The sequence below is a fragment of the Delphinapterus leucas genome, chromosome 10 (assembly GCF_059928025.1).
Source record: "Delphinapterus leucas isolate spDelLeu-1000000601 "Yukka" chromosome 10, BTC_Dleu_Yukka2, whole genome shotgun sequence".
Taxonomy (NCBI): Eukaryota; Metazoa; Chordata; class Mammalia; order Artiodactyla; family Monodontidae; genus Delphinapterus; species Delphinapterus leucas.
In genome coordinates, this window is record NC_143138.1 from 1,508,454 (window position 1) to 1,533,562 (window position 25,109).

The 25,109-nt window shown below is 47.0% G+C and overlaps 1 protein-coding gene across 6 annotated transcripts in view; it reads right to left on the minus strand.

Annotated features, from left to right (window-relative positions):
- The window catches only part of GMDS (GDP-mannose 4,6-dehydratase), a 481,231-nt gene extending 462,906 nt beyond the window's left edge, over positions 1–18,325 (minus strand). Inside the window, exon 1 of one of the 6 annotated variants that reach the window (XR_016394489.1) lies at positions 18,024–18,325. Coding sequence is in view for 4 of the 6 variants with exons in the window: in XM_089918195.1 (XP_089774321.1) it covers positions 18,024–18,125 (102 nt within the window). In the remaining 2 variants the exon portion in view is untranslated. The remainder of the gene's footprint in view (positions 1–18,023) is intronic. The other 5 variants (XM_089918195.1, XM_089918200.1, XM_089918192.1 and 2 more) reach the window with 5 other exon arrangements.
- Positions 18,326–25,109: the final 6,784 nt, after the last annotated feature.

The following is a 25,109-nucleotide window of genomic DNA, read 5'->3' on the forward strand; positions in this document are numbered from 1 at the left end:
AATCAAGTTCATTTAGGCTCTGGAAGTATTCCAGCTGTGTCTGAAAGACAAACTGACTGAAAACAGATGCTCTCTGGTTGCAAAGTTGGTGAGAGAGGGCTGGCACTGCTAACAGCCAGCATTACATGACGCGTAGCCCGTGGGTGTGCCCTGAGGTCACACCTTAGCCCACAGCAGCGCCCTTCTCACTGGCACAGCAATCACCCCATCCCAAGCCTGATAAGTCATTTTCTCACTCACCCCGTTTTTAAAAACATCTGCAGAGTTGTAACGAAAACCTCAGGGAACAAGAGGAAAAGAAAGCTGAAGGGTTACAAAACATTCATCTGAATACCAAGATGCCCAGAACCCAGCCCCTGGAAATTGGGAGGTCAAAGGAAAGGGATAAAAAACCAAACGAAACAAACAAACAAACAAAAAAAAAAACAAAAACAAAAAAACAAAAAAAAAACCAAACGAACCCCATCCTTTTGTGCCGCAGACAAACCAAAGTCCCCTCTCCTCCCAGATACAGAGGAAAACCAAAGAATGGAAACATCTCAGCCCCCAAGAAGTGCAAGACAAAGGCAAAGCAGTTAGATCAGAATCTCGGGAATTACTAAACATTTGCGTTTATACACTGTTTCTTGAATTAAGAGCCTGTCTCTGCCAGAAATTGAGGGACTCATTTTTGCAACATACTTTCACATCCCAGAATGGAAAGCAGTTGCTTACTTTATCCACCTCAGAGAGCACAGGACATTAACATTACCTTAATTTTTATCCTTCCCATCTGATAACACTTCAATAATCTTAAATATGTACGTCTGTAATTTTGGGTACTTTATATATTTTAATGTGTGTACATTTTAAAGTGTTTCAGATTATAACTGCCATACCGCTTACTATAAACTATCCTATGGGCCAACAACCCTGCAATTAAGGGTTAATTATCTTCATTCGATAGATTAAGAAACCGAGGTCCCCAGAGGGTAAAGTTTGTTGCTGGTCTCAAAGTCCCAAAACCAGACCCAGAGCCTCCCAGGGGCCCCTCTAAGCTGGGTGAAGGCCCCGCCTCTACCCGGCTCTCATTCGCGCAGCCCATCCTGGCCGGTCAGGCTGCTCTGTGTGAGTGGTGAATCATCACTAGCCCTCAGACTTTCCGGTTTGCATCCGGATCAGTGTGTTTGCTATAGACCAACACTGATGATCAATATCGCAGCAAAAAGGAAGCAGAAAAGCACCTGTAATTACACACTAAGCTAGGGATCAGAAGGGGATGATTGCAAAGCACTAACAGAGTAGAATAAGGAAATGCTTAAAGGGTGAAAGGAGAGGGGTGGGTTCAGGCCAGTGCCAGCTTCCATCTGGACCAAGACCTGCAAACATCCTTAATGCCCCTTCCAGGGCTATTTAAATAAGAATCCACTATTTGCTTTCTCAACTCTCCTAAGGCACAATTACCACCCACAAAAGTCCTGCCCCTACAGCTCTGCCATTTGGGCAGGTGAACTCTGTCCCCATGATAAGCTTCTCCCACCCCAAGCCCTAAGGCCTCACCTGAAGAACTGGGGGAAAAGTGCGTGTGTACAGGGGGGAGGGGGTAGACGACTATAAAAAAGAAAGAGATGGGGGGAAGGAGAAAACTACGAGGAGGGAGAGAGAAAATAAATAATCATGCAAGGGACCATTTCTAAAAGATGACACCCGGCCAGGCTAGCAGCCAAGATCTCCACCCTGTGCTCATCTGACTTTCCAACACTTCACCACGCCTCCATGAAACCAAGCTTCAAGAGGAGGAAATCCACTGAGAAACCCAGAGAGCCCTGCCCTCAGCCAGGTGGGACCCTCCACCGTCATCCTCCCAGGACGCAGAGCGATCCCAGGGCTCGCCCTGTTCTGCACACTCACCAACCACATGCTTGTCTTTTCTCGGGACTGGCCTCGGGTGCAGAATCCTGCTTCTTGGGTAGAAATAACAGAAAACCTGTGAAGTGAGAGTCTCCTCTACAGAGGGGCCCACGGTGCAGTCCACAAACTCTGTAAGTATATGTCAGAGCTACAGCACACCAGAGAGATCAGGACCACCACCAGCCAGATCTAAGAGTTAGATTTACATACAATAATTGTGCGTAAGAATAAAAGTGCAACCAAATCCTGGCATTGCTATGTGTTATAATTAAATTGAAATATTAATAAATCAAGTTAATGAAGTGCTTTCGTAGAGTATACCATTAAAAAAAGTTAACTGAAAAACAGACCAAGAGCAACAGTCCCAAGAACAAAGGTATCAAAACCTCCCTACAGGATGAGCACTGACGGAATATGAGTGTCTGAAATTGCAGTCTTCGACAAACATTACAGGAATTTTTCTTTAAAGTGTTTGCATTTAACATGTCAAAACTAATGAACTCTGATCCTATTTGCATTTATTCCCCTAAATTACATAATCTCACTCAAAATAGAAAACCAATACAAACAACATGTGAACCAAAATATACAAGCAGACGTCTGTGACGACTGTAACAGAGGCCAAGGAGGTGCCGCGTGGGTCATGTGATGTGATGAGGAATCTTGAAGATGGAGTTTCCTCACCCTTGAAATCCAAGGTATGCTCCACAGCCTCCTACAGGCCCTCATACTCAATCCGTCCTTGCTAACTCCTACACATTCAGAAGCTTTCAGAACAATTCCAGAGCCACCGTAAGAGCCTATCCCACCCTAGGCAGTAACATTTGCTGAAAGGCAGTGAAGCGAATCAGAAACAGACAAAACAGTAAATAATAATAATAATAATAATGCTGCCGATGACTGGTTCTGACTGGTATAATTATGGTGGTGTTTTCTTTTCCCCTAATACTTTATACCTTCTTAAACTTTCTAATTTTTCTATAGTAAGCCTGTATCACGACTTTTAAAAGTTGGGAAAGTGTTAAGGAAAAGAATAGCTTCATCTTCAAGTCACTACCGCAATCTGCTTTAATGGGCGGTTCTCTGCTCAAGCTCGCTCTTGAATCACTGGGATCATTTCTACAAACAGCCAAATGTAAGTCCCACCCGAAGCCCAGCAAACTGAATACGGAAGAGCCAAGACTTTTTCAAGCTCCCCACGTGACTCTACGTGCCACCAACGTCGAGAGCTGCCCACGCTTTATAGACAGCTCCTACTTCAGCCTGAAATCAAAGGTCAAAACACCAAAAAGAAAAACAGAGTATTCTTTTGGAAGGAGCCCCAAATCTAGAGAAATCACTGATTGCAGTGAGGACGTCAGCAATTCCTAGAGAGTGAGCAGGAGAAAAGAAACCTCAGCGGGAACTGCCGAGATGCGTGCAGTGAGTCAGTGACAGGTGAAACCCGGTGGAGCTGAAGGACTGGGTGGACAGGCCAGGGCTGTTTCCTTGGGATTCTAGAATAAAGGGCAGTTCTGCACAGGTGCACCTCAGGTCGCAGGGGTGTCTGGATCTCAGTGGCCACGCCAGCAAGTGAGGACAAGGCGGGGCCAGATCCCTCGGGGCTCAGCCACATGCACAGCTGCCCAGAGATCACCTGCAGCTCCCCAAGCACAGGCTCGCACACCTGTTCCCACCTGCCCGGTTCTGGTGCCCACGCCATCCGTCCTACAGGGAAAGCCAGGCACCAGCCCACGAGCCCCTCTGCTCCCCAACTCGGGGCCCAGGCCACCTGGAGATTCCTCTGAAGAGCCTGGCAAGTAGCGAATTCCCCAAGTCCTTCCCAAGCCCAAGCGACGGTGGACGTCATCCACAATGGTCAACATCCTCCTCAAGTCCAGTTCCCATTATACCAGCTGGAAACTCCAAGCTAGGAAAGCAAAGGGAGACGTCCAAATCCTCACTCCATACGTGTATTCACCCCTGTTCCGGAAGGCATATTTAAAGAGAAGAAAATCAGCCCATACAGGAGAAGTGGCCTGTGTGGTTCAAAAAGCCCAGCAGGAATGTCAGGTTTCCTGGACCCGACCCTAAGCCTCTACTAAGCGCAGTGCCCCATACAGAGGGTCTTCTAAGACCTCCAGCTGGGCTCCCAATCAATGGCCTTGTCTCCACGAAACAATTCCTTCTAAAACACACCCTTGTTTTTAGGAATTAAACCCAAAATTCCTATAATAACAGTCTGGCAATAGTATAAACTTTGGTTATGCTTAAATAGCTTAAAATCTATATGCTCAAACATTAGTAAAGATTAAAAGACAACTCAATGGAGAGAAAATACTGTATAAGCCGAAATAATCCAAAACTTCCTAAATTAGTCAAAACAGCAAAATGGATGAGGGGGTGAAATGAAAAACCACTACAGTCCACAAAACAGCTGAAAGAAAAAAAAAACAATAGAAACAGTTCAGTATTTGTTCTAACTTCTATGTCTCCTTTCCAAGGTTTATATTTAAATGCAGAAAAGCAAAACTCTCTGAAAAATTCATTATCTTTATCACCTCTCCTCAAAAACAACTCCCCCCAAAATCTTCCTATTTCATCCTTGAGAAATTCACTTAATACCCGCTGCCCACATACCCGGGGGGTTGACCAGCCTCACAAAACCAGGTCAAAACCACTCAGAAGCTCCCCAAACTTGATTTCAGTTTCAGGTTCCCAAGTTAAACTTGAAACAACACAGCAGTAATTTGCATATTCCTTCCAAGCACACTCAAAGGACAGCCCCAGGACCAGAGCTGTCAGGATGAACTGGGATCCTGGCTCTACGGGCTGCTGCTGGTCTTCTCTGGGAGGTGGGAGTCTGCCCAGAGCACCAAAGAACATGGCAAAAAATGAAATCTCAAACCACCAGCTCACTAATGCTCACCAGGCACCTTTCATGGGGCTCAGTATTTGGTGGGCACAGTATTCTACGGACAGTAACTCCACACTCTTTCCGACGCCCCTGGTTTCCAGTGTTCAGCCTGCTCTAGGGCATATAGTCATGGGAGGTATCTTACCCTGGGGTCCAGAAAACATGGTCACCGCAGGCCAGGAGACTTATATTTGAGTCCTGAGAATCAGACAAGTGAATAACTTTTTTTTAATAAAACAATTTTCAATGGTGTCCCAAACGTAGTCAATAGACCAAGGCCGATCCATGACACATTTGTAACCCATTCCTTTACAAAATGAGAAAAATGGACATACTAAAGTAGGTCACACAGCCAAGAGTGTGTAATTTGGTGACTGCTCTTTATTCTGACGACACACCCTTGTTACATTTTGGTGGTACTGGTAGCAGATAGGAATTTGCTACTCTGAAGGCTCTTACTTTCAAGATAAAAGCTTGGCCACTGTGTATCATTCTCGAGTTTTTAACAGTCTGTGAAATCTGGGACCTGCTGATCTTCAGGACTCCTCCTCGCTCATCCCCCTAGACCCAAAACAGGGCCCGGCAAGAGCATCTTCTCCTCATTCCCAGCGGAATTCCGAAACATCAAACCGCAACACTGCTTCTCAGCACTTCTCACTGTGAAAGGCACTTACACCACGGGAATCGAATCACAACAGCCCCACTGACTGTCCTGCTCATGTACACTCTCGTGTGGATGACCACAGCGCGCATTTACACTGCTCAAGCGGCTTGGACACCCTCTGAGCCGTTTCTGCACGTGCTATGCAAGGTCAGGGCTCAGATCCGTCATCCACTGCTGCAGAACCCTGTTACCACACACTCGGCAGCTTCAATCTCCCCACACTGACTAGCACACATTTTCTATGCATCTGGAGCCTGGCGTGCTTAGCCAGGTCATCTCTAGGTTACAAGCCAGGTGTCAAGTCTCATCCAACGCCTGAGTGGATCTAAGGGTTCACTCCATTTGTCGACAGAATTCAATCACGGTGGCTCTAGGACCAAAGCCCTTACCGTCCTGCTGGCTGTCGCCCAGAGACCACCCTAGCTCCTAGGTGTCATCCACAGTTCCCTGCCAACAAGGCCACTTGCCTCCTCAAAGCCAACAAAGGAGGAGTCTGTGGAGTTTTTATTTTTTTGTATTTTTGGTGTTGACTTGCAATATTATATTAGTTTCAGGTGTCCAACATAGTAATTTGATATTTTTACAGATTATACTCTAGACAAAGTTATTATAAAGTACTGGCTATATTCCCTGTGCTGTACATTACATCCTTGTAACTTATTAATTTTATACCTAGTAGTCTGTACCTCTTAACCTCCTTCACCTATTCTGCCCCTACCCTCACCCCTCTCCCCTCTGATCACCACTAATCTGTTCTCTGTATCTGTGAGTCTGTCTCTGCTGTTTTCACTTACATGTGGAATCTAAAAAATAAGCAAACAAACAATTAAAACAGGAGAACTCTGTATTTATACAACAATAATGATGGTGATGATAGAACAGCTTTTTTATTAGGAACAAATTGGCATAAATTCAACTGGCTATTACAGTGCCCACCACAGAGCTCGGTGTTAAATAAATATTTGCTGAAATGATCCATTAATGCTCCTCATTAGATGAGGTTCCTTGAAAACAGGGACAATGGGTGTTCTCCATAATACCAAAGGAAGGAATATATTGCTTACCAGCAGAAGGCATGCAAAAATATTTGCAGGATAACTTAAAATGTGCAAAGAATTCCAAGACGAAGGAAATGAATGAGGGCTGGAATGTGAAGGAAACTAGAATCTGAAGACAAATACATGTGAACAGGCCAAAGCAAGAGAGAATTCCCAGTAAGTGCAAAGTGGGAACAAGCATATCGTCTGCCTACCAGTCTCTCTTTGCTGCTGTAACAAATTTCCATAAATGTAACAAATGACCATAAACCACAGTGGCTTAAAACAGCCCCCATTCCCTACCTCCCAATTCAGCAGATCGAAGTCTGAAATCTGCCTTGTCAGTCAGCCTCCGTTGCTTTCTGGAGGCCCCAGGGAGGATCCCATGGCCTCTCCCAGCTTTCGGAAACCGCCCGTGCCGCTTGGCTGTGGCCCCTTCTGTCTGCAAAGCCAGCCCTGGCCGGCTGAACCTTCCTTACAAGGCTGTCTTTTCTGACACCTCTGTCTCCCTCCTCCCCACTGAAAGACCTCCACGATGCCAGATCCCACAGGTAAGCCAGGATCATCTCTCATCTCAAGATCTTGATTTTAACCACATCTGCAAAGTCCCTTTTGCCACAAGAGGTAACACAGTCACAGGTTCCAGGGACGAGGATGTGGACATCTTGGGGTGGGAGCGTTACTCTGCCTGCATAGGCTGTTTATGAAACAGTAAAGAAAAACACCAGCCTGGAGTAAAACACTGGTGAGGGAATGCAGAAGAAAGCTAAATTGAATTAACCCTAGCATACTGTGAGATCCGGAAGAAGGAACGAAAGCTCGGCATTACTGTGCTGACAGCCGCCAGTGCCGAGACTCAGGTCACTTCATCACTCTGGGTGTTGGTCATCTCTAAAATGAAACAACCCCTGCCCTGCCTGCATCCCAGAATACCATGTAGAACAATGGAAATGCTTTGAGAACTACAAATTAATATACAAATGTAAGATATTATGGCTAATATCACAGTGAAGCAAAGTCACACATCAGCAGTGTGGGATCGTAAACCACACTGCTTCATCCCCAAAGCCCTTTGATCTTGTTGAGCAGAGTCCTGAGGCTTGACTTACCTAGAAAAAAGCATTCCTTGAGTGCAAAACTCAGACTGCTTAACACAATATTCACATTGCTAGAATATATTCTTGCAATAACATCAAAACTCATAAAAATCTAAGATAATAAATATAAAGAAAGAAAGAAAACGGGGAGAATTGAAGTATAACTGAAGTAACCTGGTTAACTTCAATCATGAAACTAAAGGGGAAAATGTTAGTTTTAATACCAGGAGGCAGGGACCACAGCACATTCCGGGCGGCGGGCAAGCAGAGCAGAATACAGGGCTTCCCCATCCACAGCTGCGTCCAGGCCTAGACGGGACACTGTGTGGCCGGGATCTCTCACCTGCGTTTCAAGCTGACGTTTTAAATGGCTTACAGGTTATTAGAACTTGAACGTCATGCTCTCACCTCACGCTCAAGAGGAACAGAACTGAATTCACTCCCTTCCCCAGAGCACTGCTGTTCCTTCCCAGGGACAGCATTTCTGGCCATGGTGATACCAGCCAGCCAGCCCAGCCAGCCTCCAAAATCAAAACAACCTCGGGATCTCCAACTCTTCCCTTCCTCCCCAGCCAGCCCCATACCTAACTTATCACAAAGTCCCGTTGTCCCTTTGATTCTCTTTCCTTCTCCACAACCAACGTCGTCTGCATCTACATCCTTATAATCTACCAGGTCTTCCTGGCTCTCCTACTCAAATTCACTCTGTGCGCCTGCACCACGCTGCCCTCTCCTCTCACTCTCCCCCATGCTGGGGAACGTACCACACATAAGTCATGTATTATACGTGATAGATATAAGCACCAGAATTTCATAAGCAGCATGTGCCAGGCACCACACTAGGCATTATTAAAATCATCCTATCTAATCTGCACACCACCTTGTGATGTGGGTATAATTAACTGCATTTTAAAGAAAAGGGAATTAGGGTTCAAGATTAGTAAGTAACTCCCGGAAGGACGTTTTTTAAAGCAGGATTTGGGCCCAGGTTGCAGACTCACCCGAGGCTGGGCTCCACTCATGCCCCTGTTTATTTAATCAAACCCACACCCCTCAACCTGCTCTTCCAAGCCTCCCGGGACCTGCACGTCTGGACTTTGAATATACTATTTGCCATACTCCGTCCCCACGCCGCCCTCTGCAGGGAGCCCAGGCCCTCGCCGCCCTCCTCTCCCAATCTGACCATGCTTTGAGGCCAGCCCACGGAGCCTCCCAACTGCACTAGTCCCCACCACCCTCCTTTCCCTGCTACTGGCTGCAAAGCCACTCCTCCTTACACTGAAGGCCACAGGCGCACCCTCACCTCAGCACCTACACGTCTGCTTCCTTCCCTACCTACTCTGAGTCCTGTACCATGTCTTACACTCTGCACTTTACACACTGGGGATACTACAGGGAACAAAACATTTAAAAGTATATGCTGGTTCAAATAATTGTACACCTAATATTCTAGTACAAAACAAAATTATCTGATTTTAACCTCTTATGTCTCTGTCTACAATACTGGCTCAAAAATTAGTTATCAAACCCTAAAACAAATATCAATTGTCTGGCTGACACTAACTCACCATTAGTTACTATATTGGGAGTATTCTGTTAAACTCAAATTTGATCAGCCAAAAAGAAAAATTTGACCTGCCCCCTACATTATGTCATCACACAATGACAGTTCATAAATGCTTCCTCACTTGGTCTATGATTCCCCGGTGCATACATAAATATATCTGATCAAATAACTGGCAAGGTCTCCAAATGGAATAAATGTTAAAGGCTGGAAATACAGCTTTTGAGATAGAAAAGTGAGAATGAAAATAGGAACATCCTTCACGAAATACTAGACTATGAGGATTTCTACATCAAAAAGAAGAAAAAAGGAGCATACAGGGGATCCTTCAGCAGCTCAGCTTCCTACGGAAAGGCCTCACAGCTAACCCTTTTAATACAATGGCATTCATAACCAGAAACTTCCAAGCTAAGTGATGCTCAATAAATCTGCAGAATTAATGATACTATGGATCATTTTTATTTAAGGGAAGATCTCCTTGTGATTCAGTGACTCTCTTATTATTATCATAGCAATTAGTATGCTGTCAAATTACTTGTCCCCCCTGGACTATCAGCTCTTTGAGAACAACATCCTATCCATCTTGCTGGTGGCTATATGCCTAGCACCTAACTCAGCCCAGAATAAATCTCAGCAGGTATTTACTGAGAGAACAGACCCTCCACTATTAAACACTAAGCTCAAAATACAGATTCTTATATTTTTTAATATTTCAATCCAAAAAATAAATAACAGGAATTTTAAATCCTTCCTCACCAAAAAACCACTTCATTTGGTAAAACCTACCAGGGCAGACAGCTCTGAATTCCTGCTTTAACCTTATAAATTCTAGCAAAATACAACTCATATGTGAATTTCTTCCCAGTTTACACACTTAATTATAAATTCAGTACAGTTAACACTCACTGGTTTTATTTTTTTTTAATTCTCCTATTGGCCTTAGCTTTGAAACTGATATTAAATGACTGCACTGCTTAAATACAAGACTTTTTTGCACACAATAAGCTATAATTAGTGTTCAATCCTAAAGTTATAGCACGCTCCACTCTGAACAGACTTTAGAGATCGCCAGGTGATCCCTTCGTATTATGGATTAAGAAAAAATTAAGGCTGTACAATTAACTGGTGTTAAAACCCAGCCTCTGATTCTCAGGTCCACGCTCTTTCCTCAGTTAATCAATTAATTATGTGTAATGTAAAGACATAAAAAAAAGTTTCACCGCATAACAGTCTTTGACCAAAGCAGGACAGGACTGAAGACATCCTTCTCATTCCCAGTTATGCCAAACCTTTCCTCCTGGACCGCAAATCACAGTAAGGAGGATTAGAGTCCAGTCCACTGCCCACAATCCTCTCACACGGGAAGATAAGACCGGCCCCCAGATCTGCTTTGCACTGTAAGACACACCAGACGTCAAATCTGTTTATAGCCTGTGGCCGATTCCAAATCCCAGGGAACTTTCCGCCCTAGGCGATAGATGCCCCCCACGGAGCAAGGCTGACTTTGGTGCCCTCCACATTCAATGTCCTTTCCCCGTATTGGAGTACTCTCACTACCTGGTTAGCTCTGTGAAGAGAGGTCCATTCTAGTCATGGGGCAAACGCCCTATTCCATGCCAGACTTCTTTTCTATTCGGTAGGAATAACTCTTCCAACCTGGCAGCAAAGGTAAATACCCTGCCCAAATCGATGCAGCTACTAAGTAGCTAAGCAGTAACTGAAACCCACACTGGCCAAGAAATCCAACTCCTCTTCCACTTGTCCCAAGACAGAGTCCCAGCATTTAGGGAGTTCACAAGATAAGTCATCAACGAATTAATTAACAGTGTGACCTAAATGACAGCAAAGAAAATAAAATAAGGGGCATATAACGTAGTGATTAATACAGGCTTATTTTACTACTATAATCCATATCTTTCCACAACTGCAAAAAAAAACTCTTGAATATGCTTTATTTTTCAAATTTGACACACCATCTATTTACCTCTCCTTAGAATTTATTTGTTAATTCTAGCAATAAATTTGATAGAAAATAAAATTACTGGGATTTACATTTCACCTCTGACTTTGCAAACAAGGACGGGAGTGACCTTTGGGCTATCTGTTTAACCTCTGCGTTCCTCAGGGGCGACAAGAAGACCGCCTCAGAGGAGGGCTCCGTTGCTCCAGAAAGGAAACAGGTGTAAAGCCCGCTAAGCGGTGCCTGGCACAGAGTGCATGCTCAACACACCTTAATTACTGTCATCCACCCACCATCACCGCCATCACCACCACCCAGAACATGAGTGTCACAGGAGGCTCATTTTTGTCTGTTGTGTTCACTGTCGTATCCCCAGTGCCCGACACATCGTTGGCACTCAAACATCCGTCGACCGAATTAATCATGAGCGCTAGTACTTCTATCACTAAGTACAGGATGATCTGCCCTCAAATGTAATTGCCTCCAAGAGAAAAGATTAATTAAGCAAAAAACAACAACAAAAAAACACCAAATTGCTACTGGAAATTTTGGGGATATGAAATAGAGAACTACCTACCCCTCAGCCCAAATGCAAGGCTTACTGAAAGAGAGAAGAGAGGAGGGTCCTCTCAAGTCAGGGAAGCATCTCTTCAGGTTAAACTACAACCTGGAGAAAAGGCAAGTCCAAAGTATCCGTTAAGGGCACTCTGCAGGCCAAAAGATGTTCCAGCTTACATGACGGCGTCCAAGAGTCTAGAACAGGAGACTTCTTAGTCTCCTCAGGCATCTGGGCCTTGACAGCAAGGACAAACCCCACTCTGCAGAGAGGAAAGAAGCACAGCAAGTGAACCCGGAGCTGTGACTCCGGTCCACATGCAGGTGGAGAAGGGCCCTCGCCCGCCTCCCTCCACCACCCGGAGACCTGGCTGTCCCTGTGCACGTTGGGCCGCGGGCAAGCTCTGCCGCCACAGGCTCCAACCAGACCGCCCTCACCCAAGCTGCAGCCCTGGCCCGCTTCTGAGGACCCACGAAGTGGCTGCTGGCTCTTGACCCTCCACCGGGAGGTCTGTGGGCAGGGAAGCCACTCTGCTCCCCCATCTCCATTTCTTACCGTAAAACCCTCAGAGAACTGGGAAGAAGCCACCAGGGGTCTTCAGCAGGCTTCAGAGAGCAGCCCTTCACCCCCTTCCCCCCCTCACCCCAGACTTCTCCTAGACACACAGGCTAGTAATGTTAATATCAACTAAACAGCATGGTAAAGCACTAATCAAAAAGCAGCCTTTAAAAACAACCTGCTTCTCAAGAGCAGTGAACTTGTACAGTTTGTCAACAATCTGGCCAACAGAGCTAGTCTGACTTGACACAGGAGAGAAGGTCCTGAGAAAAGACTGGTGCAAGAGGTTCTCAGGCAAGTCTGAAGTTCTCCAAATCTCAGTTTCCTTGCTTGGTATAGGGAGGACAGTAAAAATACCTACCACCCACAGTTAAACGAGATAATTTATATAAAATGCTGGGCACACTGCCTGGCACACAGCAATCGTTCTATCAATGTTTATATAAAATGCTGGGCACACTGCCTGGCACACAGCAATCATTCTATCAATGTCAGTAAATTTTTTCTGTGCCCCCCCCCAAATAATTATCTACCAAGTGTCCAGAATCCTGGTTAAAGGCAAACATTTTGCCTCACTCCTTAAGCCTGATTCTTTACATGGAATCATAGCCAAATAATCCCAGTTTAGTGAAAACCTCTAGCAAAAGTTGAGGAAAGGCTGCTTCAAAGGACAGGCAAGTTGAGAACTCCACACCTCAAAGAAAGCCGTTCAAGATCACAAGTACAATTAGCAGTTCTTCTAGTTCATCTCAGCGATCAGGTGGTAGCTAATAAAACTCCCCTCGATTTCAGCCCTGGAGTCCCAAAGCCCCACATGGAGACAGAAGCACTGGGCTTTCGTGCGTAACGGGGAGACAGGCCGTGCTCAAGAAGTCTGCAGGCTCCGGAGGCAACTCTAGCTCGGGACAGCATACGCCTCCAATGAAGGGAGTGTCCGAGTTCTCTAAGGAATGGCCGAACGTGAACCACCTTCTCTAGTCCCTGTATTTTATTAATTTTCCTTTGTAAATTAAATACTATTAAATACTGAAATAGATTTGATTGCTTTCCAGGTGTAATTTATTATTATTCAACTTTACAGAACACCATGCTCACATTTCACTACCATAGACTCCTTTACCCCAATTTTTCTGGCTCAAAGCAGCCCCTTTGCCGTTGTCCGTGAAGGACAGTGTTGATCAGTCCTAGCCCCCGTGCTAACCAGCTGTGTGACCTGGGGAATCACACCTTCTCAGCCTCCCCTCCTCCTCCACACGATGATGGTTATCTAACTCCAGTACGAAGATCTCAACGCACACGACAACGGAGTATTTTTTTTAATTCAATGGTTAACATGAGTACAAAAACGGTAGGAAATCTATCATACAAAACTGGATATGTTACTTTTTTTCCCTGAAATGGGTATTTTCTAAATCCTTTAAATCTGAAGTTACAACAAATCATTTTATCTCCTAAATTGCAACTATGTTGGGTATATACTGTCCAATTCCCCCACAGTACCCTGAAATGCCTTGCTTCTACCCAACCAACAACAACTGCATTCTGTTCTCATTTCTACAGACTTCTACAACTTCCAGGCAACTTTTCTGCAAGATAATAAACATCAGCAAGTAAAGACTTAATTATGAAATATTTTGAGTACCTAATCTTTACCAGTTATGCTAGATATAGGGGATAAGTGATTAAGACACTTTTTTCCTAAACCCAAGGAGTCACAATCCTGTAAAGACAGAGCACTGTGCCATCACTCCCATCCCTCTCCCAGGCAGACATCACTAATCTATCATGGGCCTCTCCCTCGAACTGGACACAGCTTTGGCTCCGTGATTCCATGTAGCCATTACCAATGGCTATTTTAGTAGACTTCATCACATTTCACTAAATCTCCATCTACACAAATGATGATTCTGATGCCGATACTAGAATGCAGAAATTTGCGGGACACCAAATATGGATTAGAAAGTAAAACCAGAAGAAGTAATATCCCCGTCATCTATTATGATCCCATTGAAGCATTATTTAAAAGGGATAAGGAAAACTGTGGAAAGAATGGTACTTCCTGCCAATTCTCAATTACCATTTTCCAGCATCTTAAATTAATTCTTAAATGAAGAAGATAAAGCCTGTGAGAGCCACCTAAGTCTAGGGAATCTGGGTATCTGTTTTAAACATGCTCTCTTTAAAGGCTATGGTTGTCTGACGGCAGCTAGAACATGCTTAAAAGAAAATAATTAAATTAGTGAAAATAAAAAATAAGGCCATAAAAATAAAATTCTGAAACAAAATATTACGGCTTAAATAATCTGCCTGACAGCTCAAAGGGTCCATCTCTTTCCTCTACGCAAGACTTGGTAAAAATGTGTTGTCTGCCAACAGCAGACAAGTTAACTCCTCTTGACCAGGGCTAACTTTCCAACCATTTAAAGATAAACGCTTTGCCTTCCATGTGTCATGGCGCAGAACTCTGGACTTGGTGTTTGCTTAGATGTCTGACCACATCTAAAGTGCTTCCTAAGGAAAACCTAGGCTACTTGCAGGTGTGGAGGACCTCAACGTGTCAGTTCTTCCATATTTAAAACACCAATATTAATTTCGTACCAAGGACACCTGACAAGGTAATCTACAGTTCCAACTTGCCTATGCTCCTGGCAGAGACTAGCTTGACATAACAGATATCAGAAAGGGAAAAATCCACAAACGCTGACCATTCAGTTCTCTGAAGTCTCCACCTACCGAAAAATGTGCTCCCACAGTCCGTCAGGGTAACAAGAGCATCCTGAGGAGATGACTCTGTTGAGCTCATTGTGCATCATGTTGCTCTGTGTCCCCCTGAGAGTTCAGTACTAACAAAGTTCCACGTGCCCACCCACTCTGCCTTGACGGTCAGGAAGCTCAAAGCTGAATTTCATGCCCACCTGGCAGCCGCCCTCAGTGCTGGGGACACTACCTCCATCTTTCTACAGCCTTCACTGCAGACTCCTATTTTTTTCATTCTTCTTAGGATGGTCCAACGCTGTGTTTTTTTATTGAAGCCACTTCAGAATCTTTTTGGAAATAAGCAAGGGGTACAAAATGTAATAAATTCTCTTTCCTCCCATTATTACTATGTTTGGTCCTCATGGCCCCCCTAACTCTCCCCTCTCTACACTCCTGTACACGCTGTTCTCCCCAGACACAGCCCCTGCTACTGCCAGCATTCAGTGAGGTTGGATGAACCAGGCATGTGGCCCCTAACATATTTGTAAAATACGGACTTTGACATGTGCATTAAGTCCCTCAAAAACTGTGAGATCCTGGAGGGCAGAGAGTACAGCTTACGTAGGCTCTGGCTCCCAGCAGCCACAAAGCAAGCCTTGCACCCTGCAGACACACAGTAGAGACAAGTTCTGTTCATGGGAAGAGTAAGTCAACATTTTGGAAGCCCACTAGGTGAAGCCACACGGGAGGTAGTAAGCTCAAAAGAAGGTTTCTACCCTAAAGGAGTTAACAAACCAAAGAACTAAGCTATATAAACTATCTATGTAGCCAACATGGATTGCACATCTGTAAATACAAAGAATTGAAAATACAAAGCCTGGAATGATTGCATTTGGCTGAGGCTTTTAGCTAAGTTAAAAGGAGTAAGACTAGTGAGGGCATTCAGGTGCAAAATAATGACCCCACGGAGGTACAAGGCAGCAATATTCAGGGACCAGCAATAACATTTCCCTGGTGTAGCAAAGAGCAAGCATAATTAGACCATGAGGTGAGCCCTGGGGATGGCTGGCGGAGGGTCTTGAAGTGGCAATGCAGAGCACAGCCTGGTTTTCTTCGAGGTGATTTAATAAGGTAAAAAAACTCTGGGAATGATTCACAACTACTGTCAGGAAGAGACAGGAGGAAGAAAGCTGGAGTGACTGCTGGCAGTGAGCACTAGAGATGCACAGCAGACAGGCACCCTGGCCACCTGCACGCACTCTCAAGGGCGAACGTGGGACAACCCATGCAAGAGCCCATCTTAGCACAAAGGCCACAACAGCCCTAAGGGCCAGAGCAGCGGTTTCAACCTCACCTTGAATCTGAGACCTCTTCTTAGAGTAAAACAATCCCTCTCTCTCCCCTACTCCCCCTGTCTCTGTCTCTGTCTCTGTCTCTGTCTCTCTCTCTCACACACACACACACACACACACACACACACACACACACAGGGCTGTAACTTAATGTGGGTGGCTTACCACAGAGGCAGTATAACAAAATGGCTTAGAGCAACTCTTGGGTTCAGATCTCAGCCCTGACACTCATGAGGTGTGCGCCCTCAGGGAACATACTTAACCTTACTTACTAAGCCAGGTGTAAAATAGGGACAAAAACTGTACCTGCCTCTTACATAGGAATATATAAAATGTTCAGCAGAGTAGCTCAACAAGCTCTCACCCAACACGACTAAGAAACTGGACAGCAGGTATGGCTCTCCAGACCCTTTGCATTAACCTCACAGCACTCCGAGACCCACGGCGGGAGTCACTGTCCTGGGAGATAAATGCAAAGCAGAGCAGTAAACTGCACCAGCAGGGATTTACGTGGCAACCAGAGTTCAGCACTGTGCCAGGGGCTGCAGAAGCCAGCACAACACCCAACAGATGAGGGGACAATGCACAGGGTGGGGTTGGAGGGAAGTGGGAGATACTGGTGCAGAGGTTAGAAGGAGCCTGACCCTCAAGCAGGGGTTTTAAAGTGGAAATGAAGTGGGGAGCCAGAACTGTCTGGCCAGGGAGTAGCTCAGGAAGGCAGCCTGAAGGAGGCCACTCAGCACCTACCCGACCACAGTACTCCGGCTCTAAATAAGGCTTCCCTTCTAACCTGCATGGATTCACGCTGCTGGCACTTCCGTAGGCATAAGCCATACCAACAGAGTTACACGAACAGCTTAACTAATTTCTCCATAATATTGAAAGTATGCAGGCCCTTGACTGAATTTGAGGGTTCTCTTACTCAGCCTCAGATCCCTGTCCCTCCCCGCCACCCCTCCCACCAGTTTTCAAACCGGGGTTTACTGTAATTACCTTAAACACAGCACGATGCATGAGTAACTAGGAAGTAATCAGGTATCCAGCAGTTACAACTGTCTAACGCCCTTTGACTGTACGCCTAGACAGTTTCTATCTCTTTTCTCCTGCCAGAGAGTCTGACAGCAGTGTGAATCCCAACTGGACACTTCCTAGCGCTTTGACCGCGGGCTTCGGTTTCCCCATCTGTGAAGTGGAGAACATAAGAGCACCGCCTCAAAGAGCATCTGGGAAAACTAAATGAAGTCCTATCAGCCAAGTGACGGCGCGTAATAAGCACAGCCTGCGTGCGCATCAGGATTATCACCTTTATTCACCCCATCACTTCCTGAGCACCGGGTGTCGGCATCGCCACCGCCCAGGGGGGACCCGAGAGGCCCGGCCCCGGCGCCTCCCGCCGCTCGTGGGCCGGGCTCCGGACACTCCTGAGGGTCTGGGGCAGGGAGGGGACCCGGCCCGAGCCCGGACCAGCCTGCCCCCCGTCCAGGTGCGGCCGCGATCTTGGAAGTTCCTGCGAGGTGGCCTTTTAATGTGTAAGAAAACACAAAACAGGAAAACATTTCCTGGTCTGTGACTGCACAGCACCGCTCCCTCTTACTTCCTCCGCGACCTGGGACCCGGGCGAGGGGACCGGGCAGCAAGGGAGGCCCCGCGCGCGGGCACCGGCCTCCCCGCGGCCCGAGCTCCCGGCGCCCCCGCGGCCGTCCCCCCGGCGCCCCGAGCGCACACGTGCCCGCGGCCCCTGCCCCCGCTCACCTGGCCCGTGATGCCCGTGATGAGCGCCACCTTCCTGGGCTTGCCAGTCTCGCCGTCCCCGGAGCCGCGGGCGCTGGGGCAGCGCGCCGCTGCCTGAGCCATGTCCGCGCGCGCAGAAGAGAGGCGCCGACCGACGGGGGTGTGCCGCAGGAGCCTCCTCGCCGGCTACAAGGACCAGCCCCGCGCCGCCCGCCGCCGCACTCTGACAGGGCCGCCTGGGAGGCCGGCGGGGCGGGCCGGGGGCGGGGCGGCCGGACTGCGGCCTGGCGGGCGCAGCGTCAGCCGCATCACCGCGCGACGCACCGTCGCGCCGGCGGCAGGCCCCGCCCTCCCCGCCGACGGCCTCCCAGCCAGAGCAGGCCCCGCCCACTTCCGGCAGCGCGCGACCCAGGCGGGGCGGGGCTTGTAGGCGGTGCCTGCGCCTGAAGGGCGGGGCGTCGGGCGCGCCTACGCGGGCTTATCCAGAGCCTCAGGAGAGGCTGGGATGCCGGGTCTTTGCGCCAAGCCTGCTGCTTGCAAGGGCTGCCAGTGGACGGGGCGGGTCGGCGGCGGCCTGACTTCACCATCTCACGCTGCACGTCCTCCCCTCCACCCTCCTGAATCTCCCAGGAATGGTCACACTATCCGAGGATGCTGGGAAGAAGTAGGGGCAGACCTTTCCCTTAGGAGAAAGCCCTGAATCCCGCCCGAATCTAGGGGTCACGGCCCCTGGGTCATCGGCTTTGATAAGTAATTCCTGGAAACCTGCTGCAATGCCCTTTGAGGAGTCTGGTTCTCTGTTTCCTGAAGGGCACTAGCGTTACAAGGCCCCTGAATGGGGTAACGGATAGGGGCAATGACCGGCCTCACGCCTAACCTGCTTTCTGGATCTTCTCGCGTTTTTCTGAGGCTTGGAACCAGGCACGAGATTCCAAGTAACTCGATTCAAAATGCTGTAGTCAGAGTACTGGCAGAGCAAGACGAAAGTTTCTGACCCCAACCATGTGCAGCAGAAGGAAATGTTGAAAAGACTGCACAGGTCAGTAAACCTGGACATGCCGAATTTCAAAAAGTAATTCAGATGCAAGGTGGCGTACTAGCTTGACGTCTGTCGAATTTGGCTTCCATGTGGCAGCTGCACATAGGTCAGGGAGAGGAGAGGAGCTGACTCAGACGCTGGCAGGGTAGCAGGTGTGTGTACCTAAGCACTGGCCGGAACCAGGGAGGAGAGAGGAACTTCCTTTTCCCCACTGCTCTGCTTCTCTGCACTGTACATATTCCTCTCCCCAACAGATCAGCACAGACCAGCGCTTGAAATGACAAACTGAGTGACTAGGAGGTGCCCAACCTAACCTGCAAGACCCTTACAGAATTGGGACTTCCCTGGCGGTCCCGTGGTCAAGACTCCACGGTTCCACTGCAGGCGGGGGCGCGGGTTCGATCCCTGGTCGGGGAACTAGGATCCTGCATGCTGGCAGGGCCCATACAAAAAATGGGGGTGGGCGTGGGGGGAAAGACCCTTACACCCTTCAAATCCTAAAATAGAAGAGCTCAGGATTTCATTAAAAATCTCTCTGTCCCCTAAGCATGTCAGCAATATGCCTTAACTTTATGGATAGACTTGTCTCTGGATTCACTTGCCTCTCCCCTGTCCGTTCCATTCAGAGAATGGCTAAAGGAAGGTCTGTTACTAGCCCCAGCAGAGGGCTGCATCACTGGTGAACAGAGAGGCCCTGAGGCAGAGGAGAGGAAACCCTCTCACTAGGGCAACTAGCTATAAGCAAGAAATGTCTTTGAAATCTACTAGATTCTATTAAAAACTTATGTTTGTTTTAATATAAATATGCTTTGAATTAATTTGCAGATAAATTATTTAACATTCCCCCAAATTGCTGAAAAAATGGATCCTTAGGGAGGACGTGCCAAGTTTATCCGGCAGCCGAGACCTCCGATCACACTGCTGACCTGTCCTGGTAAGAAACATGACAGTGGAAGACCCACGGAAATAAAAACAATTATATTTTAGGGCCTGCAAATAAAATAATTGCAAAATATTGAGGGAAATGGTAGTTCAGACATACAGTGGGAGGTTTAAAAAGAAGGAAATTTCTCTAGAAAAATTCTCTGAAGAAAGGTGATGAGACAGGAAGACAGGAGTACAGCTGTTTTGGAAAAGGACCGGGGAATGGCCTTGAGTTAGTGGGCTTGACAGGCCCAGTAAAACAAAGCACCTAAAGGCTTGGCCTTCTGAGACAATAACCAGAGACCCACAGGAGTAGAAGATTATCTCTGTTCCACTGATGAATGTACATATTTTCCAAAGAATAAAAGCAGGACTGTAAAACTGCCACCTAGCAGAACCACCTAGCAGAACCACTGAACTGCCGGTTCCCTGAAAGATATAGATAAAGGCCTGACACACATTCCTAAGTTGTTTTTGCAGGAAGCAGATGAAAACTGCTGACTACAAGCATGTGGACCCCAGACCTATTGAAACCAGATGGTTGATGATGCTCGAAACTTCACCTTGACACCAGCGAATCAGAGACCTGAGCACAGGCTCCTGCATCCCCTCCCTCACATGGCCTTTAAAATCCCTTCCCTGAAAGTCCTCAGGGAGCTGGCATTCTTTCATACCTTCTCCCTCGTGCACCAGCTCTCCTTCCAATAAAAAGCTTTGCTCACCTAGGAGTCTTGTGGGAGCGACACTCATTTCTATCGTCTTGCTGTGCCAGAATCTGGAGAGGGCCTGAGAACAGTGGTAGAGCAGTATATTGGTTTGCTGAGGCTGCCACAGATTGAGAGCTTAAACAACAGAATTTTGTTTCCTCACAGTTCTGGAGGTTGGAAGTCCAAGATCAGGTGTTAGCAGGGTTGGTTCCTTCTGTAGCCTCTCTCCTTGGATTAGGGGCGGCTACCTCCTGGTAACCAGTGTCAGAATTGAGTTACGCTGGGACTTCCCTGGCGTTCCAGTGGTTAAGATACCACGCTTCCACTGCAGGGGGCGTGGGGTCAATCCCTGGCCAAAATAAAAATTGAGTTGCGTTGTTAGGACACACCCAGCTGATGTCGGAAGGTTGCTCCTTGGTGGTATGGGAAACCCTTCCCAAAACACGTTGGAATTGTGTCCAGAACCTTATATAACATGTCATCTAAGAATGGTGATTGCAATTTGTAAAAAGCGTTGCCAAGGTCACATAGCTAGTAGCTGGTTAGGGTAAAAACCATGATTGGCTCTTCCAACTCCATTCCATATTCTATTTGGAAAAACTGAAGTGCTAAAGCCCACATTTCCCAGGTTATGTTGCATCCAGAGTTTTGGAAATTGAGTTCCACCAGTCAGACTGTGACAGGTGGAAGGGAAACAGGCACCATCTTTCTCCTGCTGGTCACATAGTAGAAAAGTTTTTGGCAGCTACGTTCCAAGTTTAGGTCTGTCACAAGTTGCATGAGTAGCGGAGCCGGTCAGGGTGGTGGCGGCAGCAGCTTCCTAAATTCTGGCTTGGAGCTCTGGGGGTGTGCCCTTGACGTCAGCAGCCCAGTGATAGCCCTCTAGCTTCTGTTCCTCCACTCCTTACAAAGTTGTTTTTTTTTTTTCTAAACCAAGGTTTTTATTGAAATCATTGTAGATTAAAATGTATTTGTAAGAACTAATGCAGTGACATGCCATGTACCCTTTACACAATTTCCCTCATGGTCACATGCTCAAAAACTAGGGTGCAACGTCACAAGCAGGATATTGACATTGAAACAATTTGCTGCTATGATGCAGATTTCCCCAGTTTTACCTGTACTCATTTGTACATACGTGTGTTTAGCTTTATGCCATTTTATCACATGTTCAGGTTCGTTTATCTACCACCAAGATCAAAATACAGAATATCTGGCAACACAAGGATGCCTTCTGCTGCCCTTTTACAGCCCCATCTCTCATCCCTGGGAACCACTAATCTGCCCTTTACTTCTCAAGTTTTGTCACTTCAAAAAGTATTATAAATGGACTCATACAGCTTGCAGTCTTTGGGAACTGGCTTTTCTCACTGAGCCTAAGTTTGCTGGGGGTCCATCCCAGTCGTGTGTATCAGCAGCCCATCCCTTTTTATTGTTGAGTAGCAATCCATGGTGCGGATGCCCCAGGTTTGTGCAGCCATTCACCCATTGAAGGGTATTTGGGCTGCTTCTAGTCTGGGTCTGCTACAGATAAAGCTGCTATGAACATACATGTACAGGTTTTTGAGTGACTGTAGTTTTCGCTTAGCCCAAGAGTGTAATTACTTGGCCATATAGTAATTGCATGATTAGTTGGGGTTTTTTGTTTGTTTGTTTTGTTTTAAACTTCCAAACTGTTTTCTTGCAAAGAGTTTGTTAACAGAATAACTTGCCTTAAATCCCTTTCTACGTGAATTGCCTTTGGTGGTTTCTGTGTCCCACTCTAAACTCTGATGGACACAGCAGTACGGACGAGACAAACTCCAGACAGGTACCCTTAACCTCCATAGAAAGGCCAACGAAATGGTTTTGTGTGTGTGTGTGTGTGTGTGTGTGTGTGTGTGTGTGTGTGTGTAATTGAGAGAGAAGGGCTGTAGCAGGGAAAACATCCAGGGGGAAAGAAGAGACCATTTCCTTTTTACTTTCCCTATATTTCAGGATTTATACCAGTTTTCCAGTAAATAAAGCAGGATAGAAGTAGCGAATTTTTTTTTTTTTTTTTGCGGTATGCGGGCCTCTCACTGTTGTGGCCTCTCCCGTTGAGGAGCACAGGCTCTGGACGCTCAGGCTCAGCGGCCATGGCTCACGGGCCCAGCCGCTCCGCGGCATGTGGGATCTTCCCGGACCGGGGCACAAACCCGCGTCCCCTGCATCGGAAGGCGGACTCTCAACCACTGCACCACCAGGGAAGCCCTGAAGTAGTGAATTTTTAAGTAAAATCTTATCAGCTCCAACTCCACTGGAGATGAGACAACTCAGACCTCTGTCTTCCACTGTGTTTCTCTTCAGAATAAAATTAACTTGTGTGAGTCTCCTGTTTTAGGATTTGTGGCAGAAGGAGCAGAGTTTTAGAAACAGGATTGGAAGGTTTGTGAGGACTTCCTGAAATCCGTCACCTCCACTTTGGGGTTTCCCACTGGACAAATGAAATCACAATATGGCAAGTTTTTTAGACCCTGATTTTAGAAAAGGGAAAATGTATCCCAAACAATCGAAGGCGTGTGCTTCTCACATCCTCACTTGTACAGTTTCCCATCAGATAGCGCTCTGTCTTCAGGCAAACGTGTATTAGAAGGATGCTCTCTGGGCGCTGTCATACACACTCTATCTCTAGTGGAGCATGTGTGCCTGAAGTCACCTTGCCCCTACCTCCTTTGTTTTTAAAAGTTCAGTTTTTAGTTGGACTAATAGTTTTCAAGCTAGAAGAGCTATCCACTGGGAAAGTTTTCCCCTCTGGTAATCTTAGTTTCCTAATTCACAAAAATCCCAGGGAGAACAGCCTCGGGGTCACTGCTGTACCGTCTCATTAGGATCTCCACTCAAGGCACACAACGCTGTTTTTCCGTTACTGGCCTCAAACTCAGGGGGAAGCATGTGAAGCTTTAAGTGTCCCTTGGCTCTGATTTTCAGCATTCTCCTCTCTGGATTTTGGGACGCATACGTGCTCACTCCCCCTTTGTGATATTTCCTAAAGCTGTGACCGATACAAAGTGAATCTCCCATAACGCAAAACACTAGAGTAGGGGTAATACATCATTCTTTAAATTAGATGAGGTAATAAAACACCGTTGACCGCCTAGGGAAACCTTCCAGTTCCTGGCTACTACTCTGACCCTTATAATATGTCAAAATTGCCTCAAGGTTAAGATACAGGTGTCATTTTTAACTGTAAGAATTCTAATTCCAGAAAACTTTACCCTTCTGTACTAACATGTTGAACACATTCAGGATGCTGTCATAAATTTCCAGTTTCTCCAGGCTGAGTCCACTTTGGCTTCCAATCTTCTCTCCCATACCTGTGTGCCCAGGAAGGTCTGGGCTAGGGGCCCAATGTGTGTAGGTAGCAGAGGAACATTAGGATTATAAAGGCACGCACCACAAAGCCTATGCACTAGAGAATTTGCTAGACCTGCTGGGAGACATGGTAAGAATTTTGATGCTAATGAATTTTTTTAATGGCCCCTTCTTCCCCCACCGAGAAAGCTTCCTTTGACCTCTGGGAGGCACGTCTTAAGGAATCTTCTCTAGGACTAGAAATGAGGTAGGCTGGGACCTGGGCCCCTTTGCTGCAGGGCTGCAGAGCTTGCACCTGGACAGATGTCTCCTGGAGCAACAAAATACAACGAAACTACATGGGACTAAAAATCACTGCACGCATGCGCAGTGGGGGCAGATTATGGACAAAAAGCTACAAAAAGACCAAAACAACCCAGCTGCCACTTCTGAAGAGCTGAAGCAAAAACAGGGTACTGCACACGCCCCCTGCACTCAACACCACCAAAGGGTGGGCACACCACCTAAGCCCAACCCCTGGACACACTCCTACCCTCCCCATGTAAGGAACCAGCTCGCCTGCCCTCCAGGAGTGAGCGAGGGAACCCGTTACTTGTTCTCGCTCCCCCCCTGCTGTAGCAGGGGCCGCACTGAAGCGTTGCCTGAATTTCTTGTCTGGCCTCTAGTCAATTTCCATTGATTGGGGAAGGCCAAGAACCCTGGTGGGTAACAGGAGGAGGGCTGAAGTGTACCTGGGCTCTGTCCTTGATTGTGTCCTAATCATTCATAAAAAGATTCACTTTTGGTGTGACGGTGGGTGGAGCCACCAAGTAATCCTCAGGTGCAGCTCTGCCGTAACTCATCCCAAGTTCTTCAAGCTAACAGTAAGCCCCGAGAAAGCAAGCTGCCCCTCCAGGAACCTCACTGAAGAGCAGTGAGGATGGTGGGGACAGAAGCTTCAGCTGCCAGTGAGCAGCACAGAGAGCTGGGGCCTAACCAGAGGCAGTGGCGGTGCCGGCACCATGGCTGGCAGGAGACGGTCATCCAGCAGACACTGAGGCTTGAGCCCCAACACGAGGACCTGTAGCAAGTGTTTAAGGAAAGCAGCACCTGTGTGAGTGTCAG